Source organism: Staurois parvus, unplaced genomic scaffold (assembly GCF_062004578.1).
Source record: "Staurois parvus isolate SC_StPar_1 unplaced genomic scaffold, SC_StPar_1.0 ptg000004l, whole genome shotgun sequence".
Lineage (NCBI taxonomy): Eukaryota > Metazoa > Chordata > Amphibia > Anura > Ranidae > Staurois > Staurois parvus.
This window is the reverse complement of record NW_028317800.1, coordinates 8,111,826-8,137,834: the sequence shown is the minus strand read 5'-3', so window position 1 is coordinate 8,137,834 and position 26,009 is coordinate 8,111,826. Positions and strand designations below refer to the sequence as shown.

The 26,009-nt window shown below is 41.4% G+C and overlaps 1 protein-coding gene across 2 annotated transcripts in view; it reads left to right on the top strand.

The window, feature by feature from the left end:
* Positions 1-26,009, top strand: part of ALDH7A1 (aldehyde dehydrogenase 7 family member A1) — a 57,179-nt gene that overhangs the window by 4,003 nt on the left and 27,167 nt on the right. For both annotated transcript variants that reach the window (XM_089676166.1, XM_089676088.1), the window contains 6 exons: positions 4,949-5,002; positions 11,453-11,518; positions 12,874-12,954; positions 16,136-16,259; positions 19,059-19,191; positions 23,114-23,158. In XM_089676166.1, the coding sequence (XP_089532292.1) occupies positions 4,949-5,002; positions 11,453-11,518; positions 12,874-12,954; positions 16,136-16,259; positions 19,059-19,191; positions 23,114-23,158 (503 nt within the window). The remainder of the gene's footprint in view (positions 1-4,948; positions 5,003-11,452; positions 11,519-12,873; positions 12,955-16,135; positions 16,260-19,058; positions 19,192-23,113; positions 23,159-26,009) is intronic.

Here is a 26,009-nt window from a genome sequence, read left to right as displayed (position 1 = left end):
ATAAAAAATCCTTCTTTTTGATTTTTAATTATTATCATGCATTTAAATGAGTATGAATTAAAACAAAAATACAATCCAGTAACGTAAAATAACTTTTATTGTAAGCACACACAAAAATTGGACAGACCATGAAATGTATATAAAATTAAACTTAAATAGAGGTGTTTTTGCATTGACGTCAATAATCATCATTTGGAGTGATATATTGGGGTGTAGAGGATTAAGGGCTTGTTCACACTTGACTAAATTCTAACACTTGCCAAACAGCCCTATAGCTTTTGACAGGCATTTGGGAAGCGTTTTTAACACTCCTCAAAGGACCTATGCGTGTTTTTGAGGCGCTTGATAGGCATTTGCCAAGCATTAAAACCGCACCACAAATGCCTATAATGGAGTTTAATGGTATTAACGCTCCGCAAACACCTGACAGGCGTTTGGGGCGCGTCACCATAGACTTGAATGGGAGGCTTCAACTCCTAACTCCACATGTGGCGTCAATTTTGCCGCGACACTAATGCTTCAGTGTGAACAGCACTGTGTGCTGCCATGTGTAGAATTTTCATAGGCGTTTGAGGAGCTTTAAAAATGCTTCCATAACGCCTGCTGACATAGCTAGTATGAACATAGACTAAGAATTAAAGGCACCCACACATTTCTGCAAAAGGCAGCACATTTTTGTGCAATACAGGAAAACACTGATTTCACACATATTGCACTTGGTGTGAACAAGCCCTAATATGAACTTTGTGAGGCAGAGTTCAGTTGTCTATAGGTTGTAAACCCCATCCCCCTCCTAGCACAACCCGCTCCCCAAAGTTCCCCTCTTCCTAGCAAAATTCTGTCCCTACAGTAGTGACATCAGCAGAGAGTGGGGAGAGAGCCAGGAGGGGGTATGGGTTGTGCTCTCTCCCCCCAGCTACTCCTGAGTGATCCTCTGTTAGATCCTGTACTATGTGAGGCAGAGCACTGTAAAGTCCTGTGTACAGACGATGCAGGGCGCTCAGCCCGCATCTCCCTCACTCTCTGTTCCTCTCTGTACTCTTACCGGCAAAACCTAAAGCTGAGCTGGCCACCCGACTTGTCAGTAAGAGTGCAGAGAGTGGGGAGGTGCAGGCTGTGCTCTGCCTCACATAATATAGGATCGAGGATCACTCAGATGAATAGACCACTATTGGTGGTTTTCCCTTTTTTTTTTTTTTTTTTTTTTTTTTTTAAATTTTCAGCTGTCTGCAGGGGAATCCCGCTGACAGCTGAAATGTCATCAGTTGTCAAGGACATGTCGGCCCTGCTCCTTAACCGATAATTGCAGGTATTCTTTTGTTTACATTTCAGCTGTCTGCGGGGTAATCCTGTTGACAGCTGAAGGTATCCGTTTCTAGTTTTGGAGCATTTGCACAAGTACCGATACTCTTGCAGACGCTTAGTATCAACACCGATGACCGTATCGGTGAAGCCATACCTATAACCTTCTTTTCGGCGGCCGATATATCGGCGCATCACTACACTGGAGTGATTACAGAAGCACATTGAACTTTTACATGAATTCTTCTACACTGTCCAGACAGAATAATGAATATTTTCAATTCCCAGAAACACAATTTTTGTATTTACTCCCAACACATAAAAAAAAATCTGCGCTTTCTCATTGAAAGATTTTAAAAGGAACCAGTTGGCACCCTCAACTACAGTAAAGGCAGCCCTATATTTGTATTCTTAGTTGAAGCATGTTCATTTAGCTTTCCTACCTGGTAAGTCACAGACCCAGAAGTGTGTCTGGTGGAACTCCTGATCTACATACTTGCTATTGCTCAGTGTAGCAATTGTGCATACAGAGATGGACACGGTCATCCATCTTGTTAAGAATCTTTCATTTTGTATCATTTCTACTCCCAAATCGGCTTTCCTCATTCCCCCCCCCCCCTCTGTTAAATGACATGTGATCTGTTTGATGCAGATCACAGGCAGCAAACTCAGTGGGAGGGCATCATGGTTATAAATCCCACAACTAGCTGGTGCCCCTCTGTCTGTGAGACTCTTGCTGGAGAAGGGATTCTAAAGCCATAAGCCAAGCCTTCACTGAGCTTCAGAAGACATTCCAGGGAGTCGTAAAACAGACTTGCATTTTAAAACTCAGTTTTCCATATAATTTTATATCTGCAAATAGGAAATAATTACACAAACATGGAGCACATATTCGGATGGCTCACTTTAAGACAAGTCGCCTGGTATATTACACCCCCTAGCTGAAATATACAGGAGAGCAGAAAATTATATCTCCTTAACCATTCAAGCAGATATGTCATATTTCATATCTAACTGTTCAGCAGATGTCTGCATATTAGTCTACTAGTGGCAAGGCTGCTAAATGCACCGAGAATAAGTTATGAACCTTGACATCAACTGTGAAAGTTTTTGGTTCTAGCTTGGGTCTCCACCCCAACACCCCTCCCCAAATGAGGCGATTGGTTCTCTGCTTCGGGGAGACACCCTGCTGAGTTCCTAGAAAAAGCTGAGTTGAGCTAAGTTGAGGATTCTCCCGTTTAACATTGGAACCAACTTTGGGAGATAAGACCCTTTTGGCTCTGAAACCTGATCTGCTTAACCCAAGGCTGACGGCAAGTACTTTAACCCTCTAAACTTCTTTCTGGTATGTCTTTGCTGTGCTATTGTGTTTATATATATATATATATATATATATATATATATATGCTACATCTTTTTCTGCAAATATTTTTATTGCACCCTTCAACACTTTCAGAAAGTAAGATTTATTACTAAAAAGGTCAGAACTGTTTCTAAAGCTCTTTAATGCAAACTAAGCACCCCTGCCTCCTGAAGAACGCTGTGTGTTTTAAACTTCGGTATATCTCTGCCTGCGGTGACAGTGGTATACAGACGCTTATGCAAACATAGTGTTATTGCTGAGTTTCCTCTTTCTCTGTACAAAAAGGAGGTGGTGGCAGTGTGAAGGGTTAATTGCGTAACCTGACCCAGTAACAATCGCTCCCAGGCTTCCAGCACACCGGTTGTGGTCCATTAGCTGGAAAATCTTTGGGGTGCAGCTGGGCGTGGCATTGTTACGCACGTGACAGCACGGTTTTAGATTGGCTAGTCCTTTGGTTACGAGTTTGGGGAGAAGGGCTGGGGTCTGATGCTGCGATCGTCACACTCGGTGCCTTTGAAAGTGAAACATTGAGGATGAAATGCCATGGAGCTTAAACCTGAACAAATAAGTTGACAGTGGTAGCTCTCATATTTCTCTTTAAAGTGTTACTAAACCCAGGACCCTGCATTCACTATATCCGGTCTCTCACAGTGTACACAACATGGAAATGCAATTATTTTAGTAAATATAAACGGCTAAATACCTTTTTCCCATCAGCAGTTAGAGCAGTCTTGTGACTTCTATCAGTGTCCAGCCGAGCACATGATAAAGTAGTTCTAAAGGTTTTTATTTATTTTATTTTTTTTGGAAAAGAACAAACATGTCTATACTCACCTGCTATGTGCAGTTGATTTTTGCACAGAGCAGCCCCAATCCTTCTCTTCTCGGGTCCCCTGCAGGCTCTCCTGGCCCCCCCTCCCTTCGGGTGCCCCCACACAAAGCAGCTTGCTATGGGGGCCCCGCCCCTCTCTTCTCAATGGCTCCCACTTGCTGTCTCTGCTAATGAGGAGGCAGAGACCTGAGACAACCGAGACTTCCGTGTACATCGCTGGATCACTATGAGGCTCAGGTGATGCATAGAATGCATGAAGGTAAAAACATTGAGCCTTACAACCACTTTAAAGCTTGTAGTAGTTTTTATTCTGCTGTAGGAGGATGCTGGACCCCTGGCCTGTGTGTGGATAGTGCTGACTGGCTCTGTGCTGATCACATGTACTCTCCCAGAAAAAAAAAAAAAAAAGTTCTCTGCTGATCATCTCCACACACAGAGAATCTGTCAAACGGCCCTGTGTGAAAATTCTCCCTCCCAGATTCTCCAGCTCAGAGGTGGAGAATTGGGGGTGCAGCAAATGAAGATGCGGTAATTTACCGCTGCTTGATAAACTGTTTGATCTTACTGTAATCTCGCGAGATTACAGTAACAGCAGCCGTTTTCTAGAGTTCTAAGCATTTGTAGATCGTTTCTCTCCTCCTTAGGAGAAGCAATCCACACCGCTTCATAAACGGGCATTCAGAGAACTGATCCTCTGAGAATGCCGGAGAACTGAGCAGCAGTCATTTACCACTGCATGATAAAAGGACACCTAAATGTGTTAAATGGGCATGTTGACTTGATTGCCTTTTTGTCTTATTCTTTGCCTGCAGTTGCAGTGCAAGAAACTTTATACTGTCCCACCGGTAGTAGCTACCCAAGCCAAGGGAAATAAGCAGAGATAAACCTTTTTTTATATTTGCTTCTTGTCACTGAATACATTAAAAGTCCTAATGTGCTTTAAAAATATAGTGAAGAGATACGTGTTGTACAGGAGCTCAGGATTTTGAGGCATAACATTAATGAATAACTGCCGAAGCCTACAGGACACAATCTTTAGCTCTTTTTAAGTAAATAATTTGTAAAAAATCTTTCACCCAGACTGCTGCTTAATAAAGCAGCATAGGGTGATATCGGATTAACACTCTTTGTATTGCAATGTTCTTGGTAGAAAATCTCAACCTATACACTCCATATTGAACTGCATCAACTCAGCTTGTGTTTAAATGGAGATCGCTGTCACATGAGAATGGGGTAGAGACCGATCCATACAGAATGCAGGGATTTTCCTTGTAATGGTGAAAAACAAATCTTTTGGCAATGTGCAGTAATATTGAGGTCTAAAATGGCTATGGAACATTTTAGGATGGCTTTAGTTAAAGTGGTACTCCAGGCATGCAGCTAAAATATATATATTTCTGCACTGTATTACCTGCTAAAGAATATTGATAATCCTGTCCAATTTCTTTCAGGTGGTAACATCATATTGTCCTGCAAACAATTTGCCCATTGCACGAGTTAGGCAGGTAAGAATAAATGTTGTATCCCTTGATGTGCTGTTATTGGACCACCAAATGCCCATTACTGTTTAGAAAAATTATAACCTTTTAATTGTTTCATACATCTTCATAATCTTTATAGAGCCCTGGTGCCACGTGCCTGCATGCAGCCCTTGGACCCCATCAGTGGGAATGTTTTTATTTTGAGAAAACTGTAATGGTAGTGAGCTCTAGCAGTCTCATGTAACCTGTCTACAGTCTCTTGCAATTGGTCTCCTTTCTCCATCCACCTCTGGTCTCTGACTGTCTTCTGGTGTGAACAGGCAGTCCTTGAGTTACAAACATCTGACTCGTACTTAAAACAGGCAGTGTCATATCACGCTAGTCCCAGAAGCTGCCAGGCGGCCATCTTGGTGCTCACAGCATGCTGCCACCTAATTTATGGCGGACCTGTTAGCAATCCCACATCCCTGCTTGGCCAGTTAACCCTTCCCTGTGCTATCCAAAACTTAAAAGTAATTTTTTTGGCTGGAATTACTTAAAAATGTACCTCTTCCAGTTTACATACAAATTCAACTTAAGAACAAACCAAAAACGTGCTAGGACCCCATATAAGTGGTGCATGGCAGCTAGCACTATACTCCGATAGAAAGTACTGAAATATATTCTAGGTGCAGTGCTATGAAAGTGCAAATAAACAAATTTTAATAGTGCCTAAAAAAAGTTGAATAACCCAGGAAAAATTGTTCTTCCCAGAGTGCAACAAAAGGAGGAAAGTTGTAAGTTCCAACGAACCTCCACACAGACTGCACACCACCTCAAGAGGGGGGTTGTGGGAATAACATGACCTGCAATCAAGGGTGACCAAGTAGTGCTCTATATAAACTCCAAGGCAATCAGCTTTGCTCCAGTAGCATGACAGGCATCCACACCCCTATATCTGTACTCTGTTTCGAAGCTCAGCCACTCAATAAATTCATACAGAACTAACATCATAAGAGAGAAAAAGAAAGTCCTCATCTTGGGCTTGTTTTGATCAGTTTCAACAGTCAGGGTCCTAAAGTTTATTACAATTTATGCAGAGCTTTACATATATGTTGTACATTCACATCAGGCCCTAATCCTCAAGGGGCGTACGATCTAAGGGGTCCCTAACTTACATTCATACATACACATACTAGGGCCAATTTTAGACGGGATCCAATTAACTTACAGCATGTCTTTGGAGTGTGGAAGAAAACTGGAGTACCCAGAGGAAACCTACGCAGGCACAGGGAGAACATGTAAACTCCAGGCAAGTGGTCTCATGGTTGGGATTCGAACTAACGACCCTAGTACTTAGATTTATTGTGATCACTATTGCAGTCAAGGTTGTAATGTCATCCTGTAGGTCCCCCTAGATAATAGGGTTTATATACAAAAACTAGAGTGCAAAATCTGGCACAGCTGTGCATGGTAGCCAACCATTGGTGATTGCAATAGATCTAAGCAACTATAGGACCCTGACTGTTAGAACTGATCAAAACAAGCTCTGTTGCTTCATTGCAAGACCATGAGCATTTTTTTTTTCTCCTATGATTTTGGTTCTGTTCAGTATGAATTTGAGAGGCTGAGCTTCGAACCAGAGTACGGATATAGCAGTGGGGAAGCCTGTCATGCTGCTGGCGTAAAACTGATTGCCTTGGAGTTTTAGAGTGCTACTTAACCATGCTTGGTTGGGGTTCATAATATTTCACTAAGCCCCCCTCTTGTTGCACTGAGGTAGTGTGTGGAGGTCTGCAGGTTAATTGGGACTTGCATCTTTCCCCATTTTGTTGCACTCTGTGAAGATTTTCCTTGGGACTTTTTTACTTTCTTTTTTTGTATTTGATTATATAGATTTTTTTTCCACATAATTTGAAGTGTGTGTGTGCGCCAGTGTGTGTGTGCGCCAGTGTGTGTGTGCGCCAGTGTGTGTGTGCGCCAGTGTGTGTGTGCGCCAGTGTGTGTGTGCGCCAGTGTGTGTGTGTGCGCCAGTGTGTGTGTGCGCGCCAGTGTGTGTGTGTGCGCGCCAGTGTGTGTGTGTGCGCGCCAGTGTGTGTGTGCGCGCGCCAGTGTGTGTGTGTGCGCGCGCCAGTGTGTGTGTGTGCGCGCGCCAGTGTGTGTGTGTGTGCGCGCGCCAGTGTGTGTGTGTGCGCGCGCGCCAGTGTGTGTGTGCGCGCGCGCCAGTGTGTGTGTGCGCGCGCGCCAGTGTGTGTGTGCGCGCGCGCCAGTGTGTGTGTGCGCGCGCGCCAGTGTGTGTGTGCGCGCGCGCCAGTGTGTGTGTGCGCGCGCGCCAGTGTGTGTGTGCGCGCGCGCCAGTGTGTGTGTGCGCGCGCCAAAAGTATTGGGACACCTGCCTTTATCGCACATGAACTTTAAGGGCATCCCAGTCTTAGTCTGTAGGGTTCAATATTGAGTTGGCCCACCCTTTGCAGCTATAACAGCTTCAACTCTTCTGGGAAGGCTATCCACAAGGTTTAAGAGTGTGTCTATGGGAACGTTTGACCATTCTTCCAGAAGCACATTTATGAGGTCAGGCGCTGATGTTGGACGAGAAGGCCTGGCTCACAGTCTCTGCTCTGATTCATCCCAAAGGTTACTATCCGGTTGAGGTCAGTGCTCTGTGCAGGCCAGTCAAGTTCCTTCACTCCAAACTCGTGCATCCATGTTTATATGGACCTTGCTTTGGGCACTGGTGCACTCCCCTGTCCCTGCTGAAGAAAAGCATCTCCACAACACGATGCTGCCACCACCATGCTTCTCGGTGGGGATGGTGTGTTCAGGGTGATGTGCAGCGTTAGTTTTCCACCACACATAGCGTTTTGCTTTTAGGCAAAAAGTTCCATTTTGGTCTCATCTGACCAGAGCACCTTCTTCCGCATTTTTGCTGTGTCCCCCACATGGCTTCTCGCAAACTGCAAATGGGACTTATGGCTTTCTTTAAACAATGGCTTTCTTCTTGCCACTCTTCCATAAAGGCCAGATTTGTGGAGTGCACGACTAATACTTGTCCTGTGAACAGATTCTCCCACCTGAGCTGAGCATTTCTGCAGCTTCTCCCAGAGTTACCATGATGCCTCCTGGCTACTGATCAATGCTCTCCTTGCCTGGCCTATCAGTTTAGGTGGACAGCCATGTCTTGGTAGGTTTGCAGTTGTGCCATACTCTTTCCATTTTCAGATGATGGATTGAACAGTGCTCTGTGAGATGTTCAAAGCATGGGATATTTTTTTTAGAACTTAACCCTGCTTTTAAATTTCTCCAACTTTATCTCTCACCTGTCTGGTGTGTTCCTTGGCCTTCATGATGCTGTTTGTTCACTAATGTTCTTTAACAAACCTCTGAGGGCTTCACAGAACAGCTGTATTTATACTGAGATTGAATTATACACAGGTGGAGTCTATCTACTAATTAGATGACTTCTGGAGGCAATTGATTCCACTAGATTTTAGTTAGGGGTATCAGAGTAAGGGGGCTGAACACAAATGCACACGACACTTTTCAGATATTTTATTTTTAAAAATTATTGAAAACTATTTATCATTTTCTTTCCACTTCTCAATTATGTGACACTGTATTGGTCTCACGTAAAACACATTTTACATTTTTGGTTATAACATGACAAAATGTGGAAAATTGCAAGGGGTATAAATGCTTTTTCAAAGAACTGTTCTACTTCATGGCTGAGATTCAGTTGTTCCCAGTTGCTTTCACTTTGTTATAATACCACTAACAGTGGACCATGGAATATTTAGTAGCAAGGACATTTCAGATAGGTTCCCACCTGTGCAATAAGTTTATCACGGTACTATGCTTGAATTCACTGAGCTCCTGAGAGTTACCCATTCTTTCACACATGTTTGTAGAAGCAGTCTGTATTCTTCAGTGCTTGATTTTATACACCTGTGGCCATGGAGGTGTTTTGAACACATGAATCCAATGATTTGGAGGGGTGTCCCAATACTTTTGGCATGTGTGGTGTTGTGTTGTTTTTTTTTTTTTTTTTTTTTTTTTTTTACATTTTGGCACTTTTAAAATGTATGTGTATTTCTATTATCTAAGAGCAAACCCACAGAACCCATCTTCATAATCCAGGGACTGCCTGTATATTGAAACTATGTGCGGCCTCTTGGTGACATCAGGGCCACATTTGGGGTCCCTTGTACCTCATGGTTGGCAGTTGCCGATCTCTAGGTTCTTGCATAGACTGTGCACAATTATTAGGCAAGTTGTGTTTAATGTAATTATTGAACTATAGTGCTCTTGGTCATTCCAAAATCTCGAAACTGTATATTTAAGAAAGTAAAAATGAGGTTTTGGCATGCAGAATTATTCTGTAACTAATTGAAAAACATTTTTCCTATTTCAGATTTATTTTCAATCTGTTAAAACTCAATTTACAAATAAACCTTTGTTACATTTAAAAAAAAAAAAAAATGTGCCTAATATAGCCACCCTTACTTTTTAATAACTCCATTCATGGAGTCTGTTAGTTTCTTGATCTGTTGCCAATCAACCATTTTTGTGCAGCACCACAGCCTCCCAAACACTGTTCAGAGAGGTATACTGTGTGTTTGTTTTTTTTTTTTTTTGTTTTTTTTTTTTAAGAAGGCCCACAAATTCTCAATAGCATTTAGGTCAGGTGAGGAAGGAGGCCATGTGTAGTCCATCTTCAACCTGAAATGTCCAATTAGCTCATCTTTAACAATACCAGTACACCACCTCCCACCTTGCTGGCTTCTGAATCAAAGTACTGATCCAGTCACGGGCCCTTCCATCTGGTCCAACAAGAATTGCTCTCATCTCATTGTTCCATAAAACCTTTGAAAACCTGTCTTCAGATATTTTTTGGCCCAGTCTTGACGGTTCAACGTGTGTCTTGTTCAGTGGTGGTCAGGTTTCAGCCTTACTTACCTTAGCCATGTCTCTAAGCACTGAACACCTTGTACTTCTGGGCACTCCAGGTAGGTTGCATTTCTAGAATATGACATCACTGGAGAATATTGGGTTCCTGGTAGCTTCACGGTTTTTGATTCTTCTCAGATCTTTGGCAGGCAATTTTGCATCCCCCCCCCTTTTTTTTTTTTTTTTTTTTTTTTTTTGTTCTTATGACCTTGTTTACTATTTGCAACAAAACGTTTGATTCTGTGATCACACCCCAATATCCTGGTAATTTCAAGAGCGCTGCATCCCTCTGAAAGACTTTTTACAATTTTGAGGAAAAGAGGCTGCCTAATAATTATGCACACCTTGATATAGGGTGTTGATCTCCTTAGGCCGCACCCTCCCTCATTACACAAATGCACATCACCTGATATGCTTAAATCCAATAAGCATTCAAGTTTATACTGCTTGGAGTTGGATAATATGCATAAAAATGTTGATTTGGTCAAAATACTCACTTGCCTAAAAATTGTACCATAAGGGTACCATTATATTCTGTTTGTTTGATCAGTCGATTTAAACACACTCCTTTTCTCAAAACACAGCATTAGCAGTGTAAACAACATTAGGATGTGTAAAATTTTCCCTTGCTGCAGCAAACTACCCTAGCTTGCCTACACATATAAATTCACACTGGGGATCAGATAAGTGGGACTGTGAGCTATACAGGTAGTGTAAAAAAACCCTGAACTGAAGCGCCTCGTAAATCAAAGTTGAGCCGTCTGCAATAATCACTGATGATAAATTATTCCAATCATTTATGTCCATGCTTGACAATCCATCTAGTGAAAGGATATGATGGATTGTTCTGTTTCTGTATATCAGAGAGGCAGTCCCTCTATACATAGAAGCAGCAAGGAAGTGCTCACAAACACCAGCAATGCGTTTTTAAAGGAAATCCCTCAATATCATATAAAGTATATGTCGATCAAGTCCTAAAGGTGGAATAAAATGCTTGAATCAACAACTAATATCTCAAATGGGATTTAGAATCTGTCAATAGGGAAGTCTTGCAAAGAGCTGTCACAACATGTCTCTATAACTGCATAAACCAATGCAGTATAGCTTTATGGCTCAAATCTATATCCCATCCAAGTAAACTATGCAAGGTTTCGCATACATAAGATGCAGTGGCTATGCTTGCATGTGTCCAAATAAAAACATCACAAGGATGACAAAGGTGCAGACATCCTGCTTTACATTAAGTGGGTAAAGATATGGTCTTGCCAAAGATGGTAGACAACGTTGGAGGGACCTAGTCAGTTAGACAGCAACAAATGGGTCCTTTTGTGAAAATGCCACACAATGCTGATGCGTTTCACTATGGTGGGCTTCTTTACTTAGTATAGCCTACTTTTTGATATCCAGTTATTTTTTATTAAGGAATAGGCACCTGATACATTTGCTTGATAAACACCAACTGATGAGTTTGTACAGGTTGATGAAAGCATGGATAAGGCAGAAACGGCTAGTTTCTTATTTTTCTGTTTTTTGTGTCCTTGTTAACTTCAGGCCACTCTTGAAGAGTACAATGAAACGGTTATCAAGGCTAAGGAGGCCTGGCAGGTCTGGGCTGATGTAAGTATAACAGACATTGGTACACTTACAAAATGTTTCCTAATGTTTTTAATGTGTCATGAATGGTGCCTTTTATTCATTGTATTGGAGTAGTGCTGGACACATCTATGACACTTCATATCTGTCTGTAGATCTTCTTCAATAAATCATTCCTTTTTAGATAATTCTTAAAGTGTATGTGCACCCTTACCTTGTAAAACAACCCATTCAGTTTCAAATGGAATGCAAGGCAAAACATTTGTGTATGTATAGGAAATATATACCACTTGTTTTTCTTGTTTTGCAATTGATCACATAATCTCTGTTCTTGGCTGCATAAAATGGAGAAATAGCATTACACTGATCTTCCCAGTGAATGGCTGTGCGGGGAGGGGGGGAGGTGTCAGCTAAAGTCTGACCATTGGAGGACAGACAGGTGGTGCTCTCAGCACAGACAGAAAAACTGACCATGGTGAAATGGATGTGCTTCTATGACTAGTGTGGTCAGTTTGATACAGAAAAGCAGACGGACTGGCAGGATCATCAGGTATTTCCTACAGAGGAAGCAATATATAGAGAACATGATACTTTTTAACAGGTGTACATGGTACAACAGGCATATAATCCAGAATATGAAATGTTGGGCTAACATCCTTTAAGTGCGGTAGTCCCTAAACGGGCAGTTTGAATCAATCTTCTATGGGTTTTAACTTCAGCAGCATGACTTACGATTGATTTAGTATGGTTTACTGTACAAAGAAACCCTGTCGCCAGACAATTAAAGCAGTAGTAAACTGCAAAAACAAAATTGGACCCCTGCTGGAAAATATAGTGTGCTAGTATGCATTGGTGAGACTGCTGCTGATCTATGACATGGAGAAAGGAAGCTGCGTTGTGGAACTGACCAGTCAATATTGCTACTTTGCTAACCTGTCCAAAGGCATGTCGCAAGTGAATATAAAATCTTTTATTGAAAAAGAAAAATTCTGCAAATAAGTATTTAAAATACTAGATTGTGCTTTTTCCTGTAATTTTTTATTTTTGTCAGTTATTGTTGACACTACACAACATGTGCTAGCTCATAAATACAACATAAGTAACGTGTGCTATTACAATTGGTCAGAACATGCTAAACACATTTAAATGTGGCACAGTCTGAGATGGCAAACACAGTAGCTATATGCATGACATGTGAATGTGGAAAATGAGCTGCTTTAATGTCCACTTTGCAGGTAATAAGGCACACCATTTATAGTATATAACTTTTGTATAACTTTAGGTGTGACCCTCTTAATTGCTTGCTTGTATTATTTTTTTTATTTTTTTTTTTCTCTTCCCCATTTCTGGTTCACGAATGTGGCTAACTTTTTGTTTAGGTTCCTGCTCCAAAGCGTGGAGAAATAGTGAGACAGATTGGCGATGCACTCCGAAAAAAGATCAGCGTTCTTGGACATCTGGTATAGTAAATAAAACAATAAGTCCCGCTTAAATGCAGTATATGAAGTTGCATAATTATTAGACCAATGGAACTGGTATCTGAGAAAAAGATATATAATTATATTGTCACTGATAGTAGGGACTGTGGTTTGAGGAACCCATGTTAGACTGCGGATGTACTAATGGCCACTTATCACCAATCCATTAGCTGGTCTAAAGCATTGAATTTTCTTATAGCTGATGTGCAGTGCTGATTAAAACTGAAGCAATAAAGTTTAAGGGAAAAAAAAGAGCAGCCATTCTGTTATTGGCTTTAATTTTTAACCTTTCCAGAAAGATAGCACATGAAACATATTATAGACCTATACTTTGACTTCTTCCCTCAGTGTTTATGAAATCCTCCTTTCATCTGTCGTGTACATTGCTAAAATGCCTCTTGTGAAAACCGTTGCATATTGCCTGAAGAAAAGGCCTGTGTCCTTCAAAAGCTTACACTACAGTCTATTTAGGAAGCCAATACACTCTATCGCCCTAGATCCAAAAAAACGTTAACTTGGAGAGAGTTATATGGCAGTGACTTGTATTTCAAAAAATGCAACTTGGTTTTAAAATGTATTCCGTCTGTAGAAAATACTGCCTACTCTCAATTTAATCCTACTGCTGTAAAATTCAATGCAATATGGCAACCTGGGGGTGTTTTTGTACACCATTGGTGTACATAATGTCCCCAGAAATGTCATTTTTCTCCCTGTGTGATTTGGCTCATTGATTTTTTTTCCCAGAAGTCTACACTGGGATACAAGTAAAGTTTTAGGCACCCTTGTAATAGGAATTTCAGTTTTGGTTAGATACTCCCCAAGGGTTAAATACTTCTAAAGGTATGCAGGACCATGCTGCTTTTTCCACTAGAATCCTGAGAGTGCATTGACTGAACAAAGATTATGATTGTGAGGGTCTCCTTCATTTCAAAGGGCATAGTGAAACAAATGACTACTTCAGAACAAAAGTTAGAAAAATGCTACAGAGTTTATAAAAAATCCCTTCAATGTTCATTGATTTGGTCAGAAAGGATTGTGGGGTTTTTTTTTTTCCCAGTGGATGTGAAAAAAAAAGACTCTTTACATTAGTTTATAATCTGACATCCTCCCTGTAGCTGTACACTTTAAATCTTAAGTACAGCCAAAGCCAAAAACAGAAGAATAGCACAAGGGACATAACGTGCAAGTCTGTAGGATGTGCCCCTTGTGCTGATTCCTTTTCTGTTAGTATGGCTTCTATGAATGGCAGATCGTAGTGTAATGGGTGAGCATAGTCAGGCTTACTTGATGACAGCCTCCTAGTTGTATCAACCCCAGCCGCACTGGAAGATTATGGTTGGAGGTTTGGGGTCATGAGGGGAAGGGAGGGGTTGGGGCTGTAAGGACAGAGGATGATTTTCATTAACAGAAGAGGAATCCGCACAAAGCACATATCATACTGACTGTTATGTCCCTTGTGATTTTTGGCTTTAACCACCTCGTGCCCGGCCACTATAGAGATGTTTATGTGGCAAGGTGGGAGCTTCCTCATTTTGAGAGGACATAAGAGTACAATTCAAAGAATTGTAGCAAAAAAATACAACTTCAAAAATGTCACCATGCTTCTTACTAAATGCCTTTTTTAGACTGCCTATTTGTCAAAAAGTGGTCATTTTGGGAGTATTTGTACTGTCCTGGCATTTTAGGGCCTCAAGAATTCTGACAGGCAGTCCGAACATCAGGAGTTATCAATTTTCAAATATGTATAATCTATTATTATGTACCAAAGTTTGTAGACTTTATAGCTTTTACACAGCACACTAAATAATATACAACTATTTTTGTGTTTATGTTGGATTTTTTTTTTTTTAAACAAGGAAATGTAACGGCATACATTTTTGGCCTAAAATTATGAAGAAAGGTTGGTGGTTGTTTGCAAATTTTTATAGCAGAAATGCTAGGTGAAACCAACCCCCAATCTGTATACAGGATTCAGTTCTTTCCTAGCATCCTCAGCACTAGGATGTGAAGAGGATGTCGATGGATTGTGTTTCAGTTGACTGATTTAATTGTTTTAGTCTTCAACTGTGGTGCTGGGCGACAAGCCACGTATCATAGATCTGAGTAGTCCCACCAGCATCTCCAATGAGCACTTGCCTTCATCATTCTAGGGGGCTTGCCCCTTGGTGGTTGCTCACAACTATTGGACCAGCTTTTTCTGCTGCTACACTGCGGTTTGCTGCCACTACACTGCGGATTGGCAAACATCACCCAGATCATTATAGGATCAGAAGTGTTTTTCCCCCCACCTGGAGAGTTCTTAGTTGAAGTCCCAGGTTTGCCCTCAGGACTGTGAGCATATCTACTGGTTGGGTGCAAAGTAGCAATTCTGCAGTTTATGCCAGATTATGGCATACTGCAGTAGTGAGGTATGCAACGCTGCCTGTATTCACACCCAGTTGTAAGGCTGCTGCCTGCTCTCGATTCACTCTATATGCGTTCTACGCAGGAGTCATCTGGGGGCTGAGATGAAGTTTCATATGTCCCCTCGTTGCCTATCTGCTCACCACACATAATTGTGTTTTTGCCTGGTCATTAACTTTGCCCTAGTGTGGTTGTGGTTTTTTTTTTTTTTTTTTTTTTGGAGACATTGAGTCCACGAGATCCTGCATGTCTCCTCTGTGCTCCACTGAATGTAATGCAGTGCACATCGCACCGCATAACATTCTTTCCTGGTCTCCATGGCTGGGAATCTGTCAATGGGGACCCGGAAGTGACATCACATCACTTCCAGGTCAGGACAAGAAGGGGAGTGGATGTGTCAACTCTCCTCCCTCCCCTATACCCGCCAGTGACTGGACCTGGGCACGCAGATGTGCAAGTGAAGCCTGGGACATATGGGGGGGGAGACATACTGGACTGTGTGGAAGCAATTGGGTGGCAGTGCTGTCACCTCAATACTTCCACCTGACAGGTGAGCCCTGCTGCAGGTAAAAAAAAAAAACTACCTGCCAGGTGCCTGGAACTACATGTCCTGGGCATCAGGTGATATGAATTCAGCATCCCTGTGTTTGGAACTTTTTTAACTGACTGTCATAAGAAAACAAAATGGGTAATAAAATGCTAGTTTGGCAATTGATGATTTTTCTTGCCTTGGCTTACGTTATCACATTTTCCATTTTAGGTTTCTCTAGAAATGGGAAAGATTCTGGTAGAAGGAGTTGGAGAAGTCCAAGAGTATGTTGACATCTGTGACTATGCAGTTGGCCTTTCCCGTATTGTTGGAGGACCTATATTACCTTCAGAAAGTAAATAAGGTTTTTATACTCTTGGTTGCGTCAAAACATTTTTCTTGTTCAAAAAAAGTAATTTTTACAAGGTTAATGTGACAAAGATGTTAGACATGATTTGCAAAACAATTTGGCAAAATTGTAGCATGTGCACAGTAGCCAGGTTTCAAATATCAGATTAACCACTTGCCCTTCAGAGGATTTACCCCCCCCCCCCCTTCCTGACCATGCCATCGTGTAACTGACAATTACTCGGTCATGCAACGCTGTACTTAATTGACATTTGTGTTTGTTTTTTTTCCCCTACAAATAGAACTTTCTTTTTGTAGGGGAACCTCTGCATTTTGTATTTTTTTTCTTTTTGTGCTATAAACAAAAAAAAAGACCAATTTTTGAAAAAAACAAAACTTTTTTTTTTGCTGTAAAACATCCAATTAAAAGAAATCTAATTTCTTCATAAATTTAGGCCAAATGTTATTCTGCTGGATGTCTTTGCTAGAAAAAAAATCCCAAATTAATTGGTGTACATGAAAGTAATACAAATGGCGCTATATATACTGGAATATTTATTTTTATTTTTTTTTATACTAGTAATGGCGGTGATTAGCGACGTATAGTTGGACTGCAGCAGGCATTCTGATGCTGGGTGGGAACTAAGTGCCAATGACATCCCCAATCACTTATACTGTACAGTGATCAGTGCTAATAAAAAGCACGGACACTACGAATGACACTGAGCAGAAAGGGGTTAACATCTGGGGTGAACTAAGGGTTAACTGTGTGCTGTGTTTTTTACAAGGAAGACATGTGCAGAGATACAAAACAGCATGTCCATCCTGACAGGAGAGAGGCCGACGATTGCCGAGTGCTGGCCGGGACCCAGTGATTGCCATCTCTAGCCGCCAATAGTGGCGCGGCTAGGGTGTGTGCGTCTGTGAGAGATTTTTGCGCAGCCCTGTTGCCCTACTGCAGAAGTACTGCTACAGGGTAAGAAGTTAAGCAAGGAATCTACTTCAGACTGATTGCAGTTCAGCAGGGACTGGGCAAATTTTGATCTATATGTAGGCCTCCCTATTCAACAGAAGCCGGTTATTAGACCAACGTCTGTCAAATGGACATGCTGCAAGACTTCCAGGATCAGTGAGTGGACCTGCTGATCTGTGTGTTCTGGAAGCAGGGAGCCACGCTGTCAGTATACAATTTCCTGGTGGGGGTGGGTTCCTCCACTTCTTTGCTTGTGTGAAAAGAGACAATTTTTTTTTTCTCCTTTCTGTTCAGCCTACTGGCTGAACAAAAATAAAAAAAAAAACTAATTGTCTATACCTAGCCTAACTGGTTGCATTGGCTTTTTGCTCCTGATTGATTTTATTTTTAAGATATTGGCCTTGGTATAATGGTATTTATTTCAATGCAGTCCTTCTGGTTTAAAAATAAACATATTTAACACTGGGTGCACCAGAATTGTCGTCTTTCAAACGATGTCTGGTGCAAAAATTTCAAATGGAGCTATGGAAGGTTGGGATGAGTCATTCAGATTTCAGTGTAAGGGCACTGAAAACATAACAGCACTGTAAGGGATCATAATGGCAGTCCTGTACAAAGCCTAACTATTTAATGCCATGCTTATGCGAGTGGGTTGGGTTATTCTTTGTCTCCTACCAAGGCATTTACAAAGCCAACAGAACACTTCTTGCTCCTCCTGGAGTATTTTATGTAAACGTAAAAAATAAATATGCAAGTGACAGCGATGCACTGTAGTAAATATGGCAGCATAGTGGATCTACGAATTTGGGTGCAGAGAACTCATGACCTATAATACGCCAATGGCTTGTAAAGATATGTCATCCAGAATCAGGACTTCAGTTCATTAAACAGCTCTTTTTATTTAACCACTTCCCGTTGTATATAAACGGCCAGACGGTGGCAGTGCAGGGTTGGGTGGTCGTTTATAAACAGCCTCCCCGCCCCCTGCTTGTGCGCGCTTCCTGGGAGTGCGCAGCACCGCGATCCGGTGCCCGCTGTGTCTTCAGGACACAGTGGAACACCGATCGTCGGATGGGACCTCTGTGCGAGGTCCTGATCATGTGATCACTGATTGACCAATCAGTGATCACATGCAGAACAGTAAGCGAGATGTCACTTCTGACATCATTGCCTACTATGTGTGAGATCACGTGATACAAGGCTATTCACAACAGTGAAACAAATGTGACAAGCTGTGACCAATCACAGCTCACGCAATAGTTCTCAATGGCTGCAAGAATGCAGCCAGAGAGAAGGAGAAATGATTGCTTTTCCAGCCTTTTATGGGTGTAAAAGCAATCTGTGTAAAAAAAAAAAAAATCTTCATCACCCCTACAAGTAGTACAGTGTCGCCATTCAGTTTATCTTTTTTTTTACTAAAAAGATAACTGAATACATTTTGGCCAAGATTTATGATTGAATATTATTTATGTGCAAAATTTTGTAAAACAATTTTTTTCAAAATTTTTGGACTTTTTCATTTACATAGCAAAAACAATAAAAATCCCAGTGGTGAATAAATACCACCAAAATAAAGCTTTCTGTCTTTAAAAAAAAAAAAAAAAAAAAAAAAAAAAAAAGCTAAATTCATATGGGTACAGTGTTGCATGACCGCACAATTGTCATTCAAAGTGTGATAGTGCTGAAAGCTGAAAATTGGCCTGGCCAGGAAGGGGGTATAAGTGTCCGGACTGGAAGTGGTTAAATGTAATTGAAATAGTCAGTGCAAACTAAAGCTTTGTGTTTTTGTATGTGTTCACACATTCTCCTGAATGTCAATCTCATGTTTTTTAGGACCTGGGCATGCCCTGATTGAACAGTGGAATCCTGTGGGTTTGGTTGGAATTATCACTGCCTTTAATTTCCCAGTTGCAGTGTATGGCTGGAATAATGCTCTCGCTTTAATCTGTGGGGATGTTTGTCTATGGTAAGAAATATAATGCATATTGTAATAAACAGTAGCTTTCATCCACAAGGCAAACAGCCATGTGTACTGTGTAATAACCCATAGGACCAATTGGCAAATACTTTAATTTTTCTTACCATTCTAACCTGCCAAAAGGTAATATCTAATTTTTGCTAAAGTGTAATTTTTTTTTTTTTTTTTTTTTTTTTTTTTTACCATAAAGATTTTTTATTAGGAAAACAGAGCGTACAAAGAGATACAATGTGTCCATGAAAATCGCAATGTAAAACAAATAAATACCATTCAGTGAGATGCTAAGGTAAACAGACAGAGAAAACGATCTCATTCCGCACATACTATTAATAATATTCGGCTAGGGGAGACGACATACGGTCACAGCAAGGATGAAGGCACTTAATACTCATAACCATAATAAGGTGTAAGAAATCAGGATCAATTGTTTTTTTTTTTTTTTTTCCCCCCCCCATTTGTCTTACATCATATAAAAGCAGGGCAGGGGGGCAGAGGATGTGAGTAGAGGCTCAGGACATCCTATAGAGGAAAGCTGGTGCAGAGGTGTTGAGAGCTCTATACTATCCATAGGTAGGATAGGAAGATTTACTGTCACTTCCTATCCAATAGCCAAAACAGGACATGGGAGGAAATCCCTTCAAACTAAGGGAATCCCTTGCCCTCCAGGTCACCAGAATTGGTGTCCCTATTGAAAGATCTCCCCTCTTATATTGTTTCTGGGGACAACCCAAAATTTGTGGGTTTTTTTTTTTCTTTTACTTTCAATAGTAATAGTAAACAGAGAGGGTTAATCTCCCTAACTGGCACAGACATCAGTAACAACTTGGTGTTCTTATTCCTCTCCACCCTGTCCAAAACTAAAAAAAGGTTTGGTCTTTAGTTGCTCTTTAATGCTTCAGTCTAATGGAAAAGCCAAATAATAATATACTTGAATGAGCAGTGTTGCTAAATGCAGCATTTTACCACCTTCATTACAAAAAAGAAGCTTAAAGCTGGCTTTACATGGATCGAAATTTGGCTGGTTCAGCAGGGACTGATCTATTGAGTTCTGTATAACTGCCCTGTTGGATTTCGCCCACATGATCAGCACTGCATACTATAGCCTGCAGTGCTGATAAGTGTATTTGAAGGTGGGGAAATCTCCCTGCTGTCAGAATACAATAGCTCTTATTGAGTGTGGTCACCAGCCAGTGCTGCTTCCGCTCAGGATAAGCTTGGAAGGAAGGCAAGATATAATTTCAAACTGGCAGTTGTGATCATGAGAACTTACAGACCATTTTAAAAGTTATATTTTGGAGCTGTACTGCCTTGGCCTAAAGTTTTGAGTGACACAAATATTAATTTTCACAAAGTCTGCTGCTTCAGTGTTTTTAGATCCTGTTGGTCAGATGTGAACAGTGTTGACCCTTCTTTTTCAAGACCTCTGCAATTTGTCCTGGCATGCTGTCAGTCAACTTCTGGGCCACATTCTTACGTAATCCATGCTCGAAAAAAACTGAATGGAGTGTTGTTTTTTTTTTTTTTTGTTTTGTTTTGTTTTGTTTTGTTTTTTTTCACCTGCCTCCTGAAGATTGACCACAAGTTTTCAATGGGATTAAGGTCTGGGGAGTTTCCTGGGCCATGGACCCAAATTCTGATGTTTTGTTTCCCAAGCTACTTGGTTATCACTTTTGCCTTATGGCAAGGTGCTCCAGCATGCTGGAAGAGGCATGGTTTGTCACCAAACTGTTCTTGGATGGTTTGGAGAAGTTGCTGCAACCCTACACATGAATGGTCTCGGGATTCTTTACTGCTGGCATGACACAGGACTGATGGTAGTGCTCACCCCTTTTTTTTTTTTTTTTTTTTTTTTTTTTTTTTTTCTTGATGTCCCAAACAATCGGAAAGGGGATTAATCAAAGATTTACTTTACCCCAGTCCTGAGCAATCTAATCCCTGTACCTTTTGCAGAATATCAGTCTGTCCCTGATGTTTTTCCTGGAAAGTAGAAGCTTTTTTGCTGTCCTTTTCGACATCAGGCCATCCTCCAAAAGTCTTTGCCTCCCTGTGCATGCAGATGCACTCACACCTGCTTGTTGCCATTCCTGAGCAAGCTCTGTGATGGTGGTGCCCCGATCCTGCAGCTGAATCAAGTTTAGGAGATGGTCCTGGCACTTGCTGGACATTCTTGGGCATCCTGAAGCCTTCTTCACAACAATTGAACCTCTCTCCTTGAAGTTCTTGTAGATCCGGGGGTGTAATACTGCTTGCTGCTTCTTCCACAGAGATAACTGTCAATACATACGACCATCAATATGTGAAGACAAGGTGCTCAAAACATCTTAAACATTTGATGTTGTACTAAAATCACACACAACTTTATTACACTGTTTATAAAACTACAAATGTTATTTAGTTCTTTTATATAAGGCTTAAAACCAACAGAGTGCTGCAGGTGGCTCAGAATTCCCAATGCAACAATTGGGCCCTGTACATGTGCACAAGCTTACCGGAAGTGACGTCATGAGCATGTGCCAAGGCACTTCGGCACCATTTTGGAACATCCACCACTGCCCTCACCAGCGCAGAGTCCAACCAAAGGCTCACTAGCAAACCAGCAGGCCAAGGAGATGGATACCTTATGGCAGGACCCAGCTAAGAGTGTGCCACCTCATGTAGGGACACATGGGCACCCTTCCTGGATAGCCCAATGGCCATCAAAAATGCCCCAAACACCCCCGAAGGAGGAGGGGGGAGAAGAAAAAAGAGTGGAGGTAGAAAACCTAAAAAAAAATGTATATAACTATATTTAGGTAAAAATATAATCTCCAAAAACATTTTAGGTCTCCTTTACAAGTTTGTTTACCAGGTGAGGGCATCTGAGATGCCAAACATATTGAACAACCCCCTCAGGTATACATACAAAACCAGTCACAATAACCGTATAATGAGCTGCCCTTAAACTATAACAAATCACGTCGAACTAGACCAATATTGGATTTACAGACTTCTTAAACTGAGACAACGTTTGGGGGTTAGATCCATACTGACTGCAAAATAGCAGCATCAAGGCCACTTATTAATAAAGGCTTAAAACTGATGGACTCATTAAGTACTGGAAATTTGGGGGCAACTAATGTGTATATATCCACTTTGTTTCACATTGTAAAAGAAGTTTGATATCTCATCCACGTTCATGAAGCCAAAAATTGGCGAAACATGTCGAGTGGGAATTGTATTGTGAATTCTAAGCCACATGGAGCGCTTTTTTGTTTTTTTTTTTTGTTTTTTAGCTTGTGCCGTGCTCCTTTTGATATCTGCATGAAGTTTTGAGGGCTAGGATTATTTCAGACAATGCAGTAGCTGTGACAGGATGGGAATGTGACCCTAACCTTGTTAAAGGATTATTTTCAGCTCTGTACTATTTTCTGTTAATTGTATCTTAAATGACTACATAATACCCTTGAAGTGTAGTAAGTTATAACTTGTTCTATTAAACCAAAATGTATTTTATTACATGTCACACTAGTAGGGGGCAAGAAGAGAGCATTCAAATAGCATGATAAAGCTGATGTACAGTTTGTAACAATTTTGGGTACTGGAGAGCTTCTAACTTGCAATTTTGCTACCAAAGTTAGCGTTCTATTTATGGTTTTCTGCAGTTCCAATCCCAGGCTTTTTTTTTTTTTTTTCTCTAGCTATAGATAGCAGGGAGGGGGAAATGTTGGAACCTCTTGTCAGGTAGCCCCAAATCAGAAAATTTTCCCTACCTTCCTTCCCTTGTGGCAACATTGGGACAGGTGGTAAGAATTAATCGCCTTGTTTACAGCAAGTTTTGAATGGTTAGAACCTGTCAAATTTTGCATTTGGTATTCATCTTGTGTTTTTTTTTTTTTTTTCCCCCCCTATGTCTTTTGATTCTTTCATTTAGGAAGGGAGCACCAACCACATCCCTTACTAGTGTGGCAGTAACAAAGTAAGTTCTACTGTAACACTGTCTGTCATCTTTGTATGTTCTTGAAACCATTAAGGTAAACAGTTAACTGCATTCCTTGCAGAGCACCTAGTAAACAGCCAGCTACCTGCTTCTCCCAAATCAGAATATTGAGCTGAGGGACACTGTTTTCAGGAAAGAAATTATTCACCAATGATCCATAACTTCATGACCACTGAAAATTAAAATGGTAGTAAACTGAAGTTTTTAAAAAACTAATAGACAGGACATTTTATGACAGAGTCCCTGTCTGTCTCTTTAGCCATAAAAGCTTCCTCCTGCCCATCAGCTGTCATGCATGCCAAACCATGCATGTGCAGCTTGGTGTAGATTTTTGACCCCCGATCTGTGTCGTGGCGATGTGACTTCTGTACGTGTGCATGAGAGTGACATCGAGGCCTGGCCATTCAAAGGCATGGAACTGGGAAGGAAGACCAGGCAAAGATGGCAGTGTGGTGGCCCATCTGATTGATTACACTGCAGTGGTGGAAGCTTTCTTTTGCAGGTAAGTCTGCCATAATGTGTTAACTTGCGGTGCATTACTAGCACATTATGGCATAACCCACCTGGGGGCCATGCCGGAAAAGCAAATCTAATTCTTCATGGAGGCCCCACCTCGCAACTTAAAGGATCTGCTACTAAAGGCCTTGTGCCAGATACCACAGCATACCTTCAGGGGTGCAAATACCAAGCACAATGAGGTTCCAGGGGATATGTAGATAATCACAGTATGGGCAGCTCCAACAACTCATCCGACCAGCAATGAGACATGAGCACAAAACGAATGAAAGAGCGCTCCCAACTGTGGAAGTCAATGGAGTCACAAGCCCAGGAACAGTTAAAATCTTAATTCACTTTAATATTGGGCTAAAAAGCATGATGTAAGAGTGCTCAGATTGATATGTCACCAAGCCAGTGGAGAGGAGAAACTCGTATTCCCAGAAGCTGGAGGATGACGCATGATCCTGTACCCAACGGTATGTTGCTCTGCCAAGGAGCCTCAGGACAGTGGGAAGGGTGTGTGGTTGGCAGCTGCCGGGATCTCTAAGATGGCGTGTCTGTACCAGATACGGTTGTGTGGTCATAAAGTTATGGCTGATAGGTGTGTATAGATGAGATAAAACAGGTTTTGCAGAGGTGTTTGTGTGGTGTGTGTGTGTTGTGTTTTTTTTTTTTCTTTATAACTTGTGCTAACAAGGGGCAGGTTGCTGTCTACTTATTGATACATTTCAGCTTGTGTCCTTGGCTTTCCATGCCTTTTTGCACCTCCCTTTCTTCTTGTGTTCAATCCTTTTTTTTTTTTTTTTTTTTTTTTTTTTTTTTTTAATTTTACCTCCTGCGTCATTCCATTTTATTACACATCATATATATGTGCCTGTCTCTATATATCACACTATATTGCCAAAAGTATTGGAACACCCCTCCAAATCTTTGGATTCAGGTGTTCCAATCGCCTCCATGGCCCCAGTTGTATAAAATCAAGCACCTAGACATGCAGACTGCTTCTACAAACATTTGTAAAAGAATGGGTCGGTCTCAGGAGCTCAGTGAATTCAAGCGTGGTACTGTGATATGTTGCCACCTGTGCAATAAGCCCACCTGTGAAATTTCTTTGCTATTAAATATTCCACAGTCAACTGTTAGTGGTATTATAACACAGTGGAAGTAACTGTAAACATGCAAAATGACAGAGCGGGGTCAGTGCATGCTGAAGCTCACAGTACGCAGAAGTCGCCAACTATCTGCAGAGTCAATAGCTAAAGGCCTCCAAACTTCGTGTGGTCTTCAGAATAGCACAACAGTGCATAGAGAGCTTCATGGAATGGGTTTCCATGGTCAAGCAGCTGCATTTAAGCCTTACATCACCAAGTGCAATGCAAAGCGTCGGATGTAGCTGTGTAAAGCTCGCCACCACTGAACTGTAGAGCAATGGAGATGTCTTCTCTGGAGTGATGAATCACACTTCTGTCTGGCAATCTGATGGACATGTCTGGGTTTTGTGGTTGCCAGGAGAATGGTACTTGCCTGCCTGCATTGTGCCATGTGTAAAGTTTGGTGGAGGGGGGATTACAGTGTGGGGGCCGTTTTTCAGGAGTTGGGATTGGCCCCTAAGTTCCAGTGAAGGGAGCTCTTAAAGCGTCAGCATACCAAGACATTTTTGACAATTTCGTGCTCCCAACTTTGCGGGAACAGTTTTTGGGGATGACCCCTTCTTGTTCCGACATGGCTGTGCACAAAGCAAGGTCCATAAAGGCATGGATGCACGAGTTTGGGGTGAAGAAACTTTATTGGCCTGCACAATCTTGACCTCAACCTGATGGAACACCTTTGGGATGAATTAGAGCGGAGACTGTGAGCCAGGCCTTCTTGTCCGACATCCGTGTCTGACCTCACAAATGCGCTTCTGGAAGAATGGTCAAACCTTCCCATAGATACACTCCTAAAGCTTGTGGACAGCCTTCCCAGAAGAGTTGAAGCTGTTATAGCTGCAAAGGGTGGGCCAACTCAATATTGAACCCTACAGACTAAGACTGGGATGTCATTAAAGTTCAGGTATGTGTAAAAGCAGGCATCCCAATACTTTTGGCAATATAGTGTGTGTTGATAGATAGATACAGTTGTGCTCACAAGTTTGCATTCCCTGGCAGAAATTGTGAAATTTTGGCATTGATATTGAAAATATGACTGATCATGCCAAAAAAATGCTTTTATTGAAGGATGATGATCATATGAAGCCATGTATTATCAAATAACAGAAATCGCCCAAATGGCCATGATCAAAAGTTTACATCCCCTGGAATGTTTGGCCTTGGTACAGACACACAAGGTGACA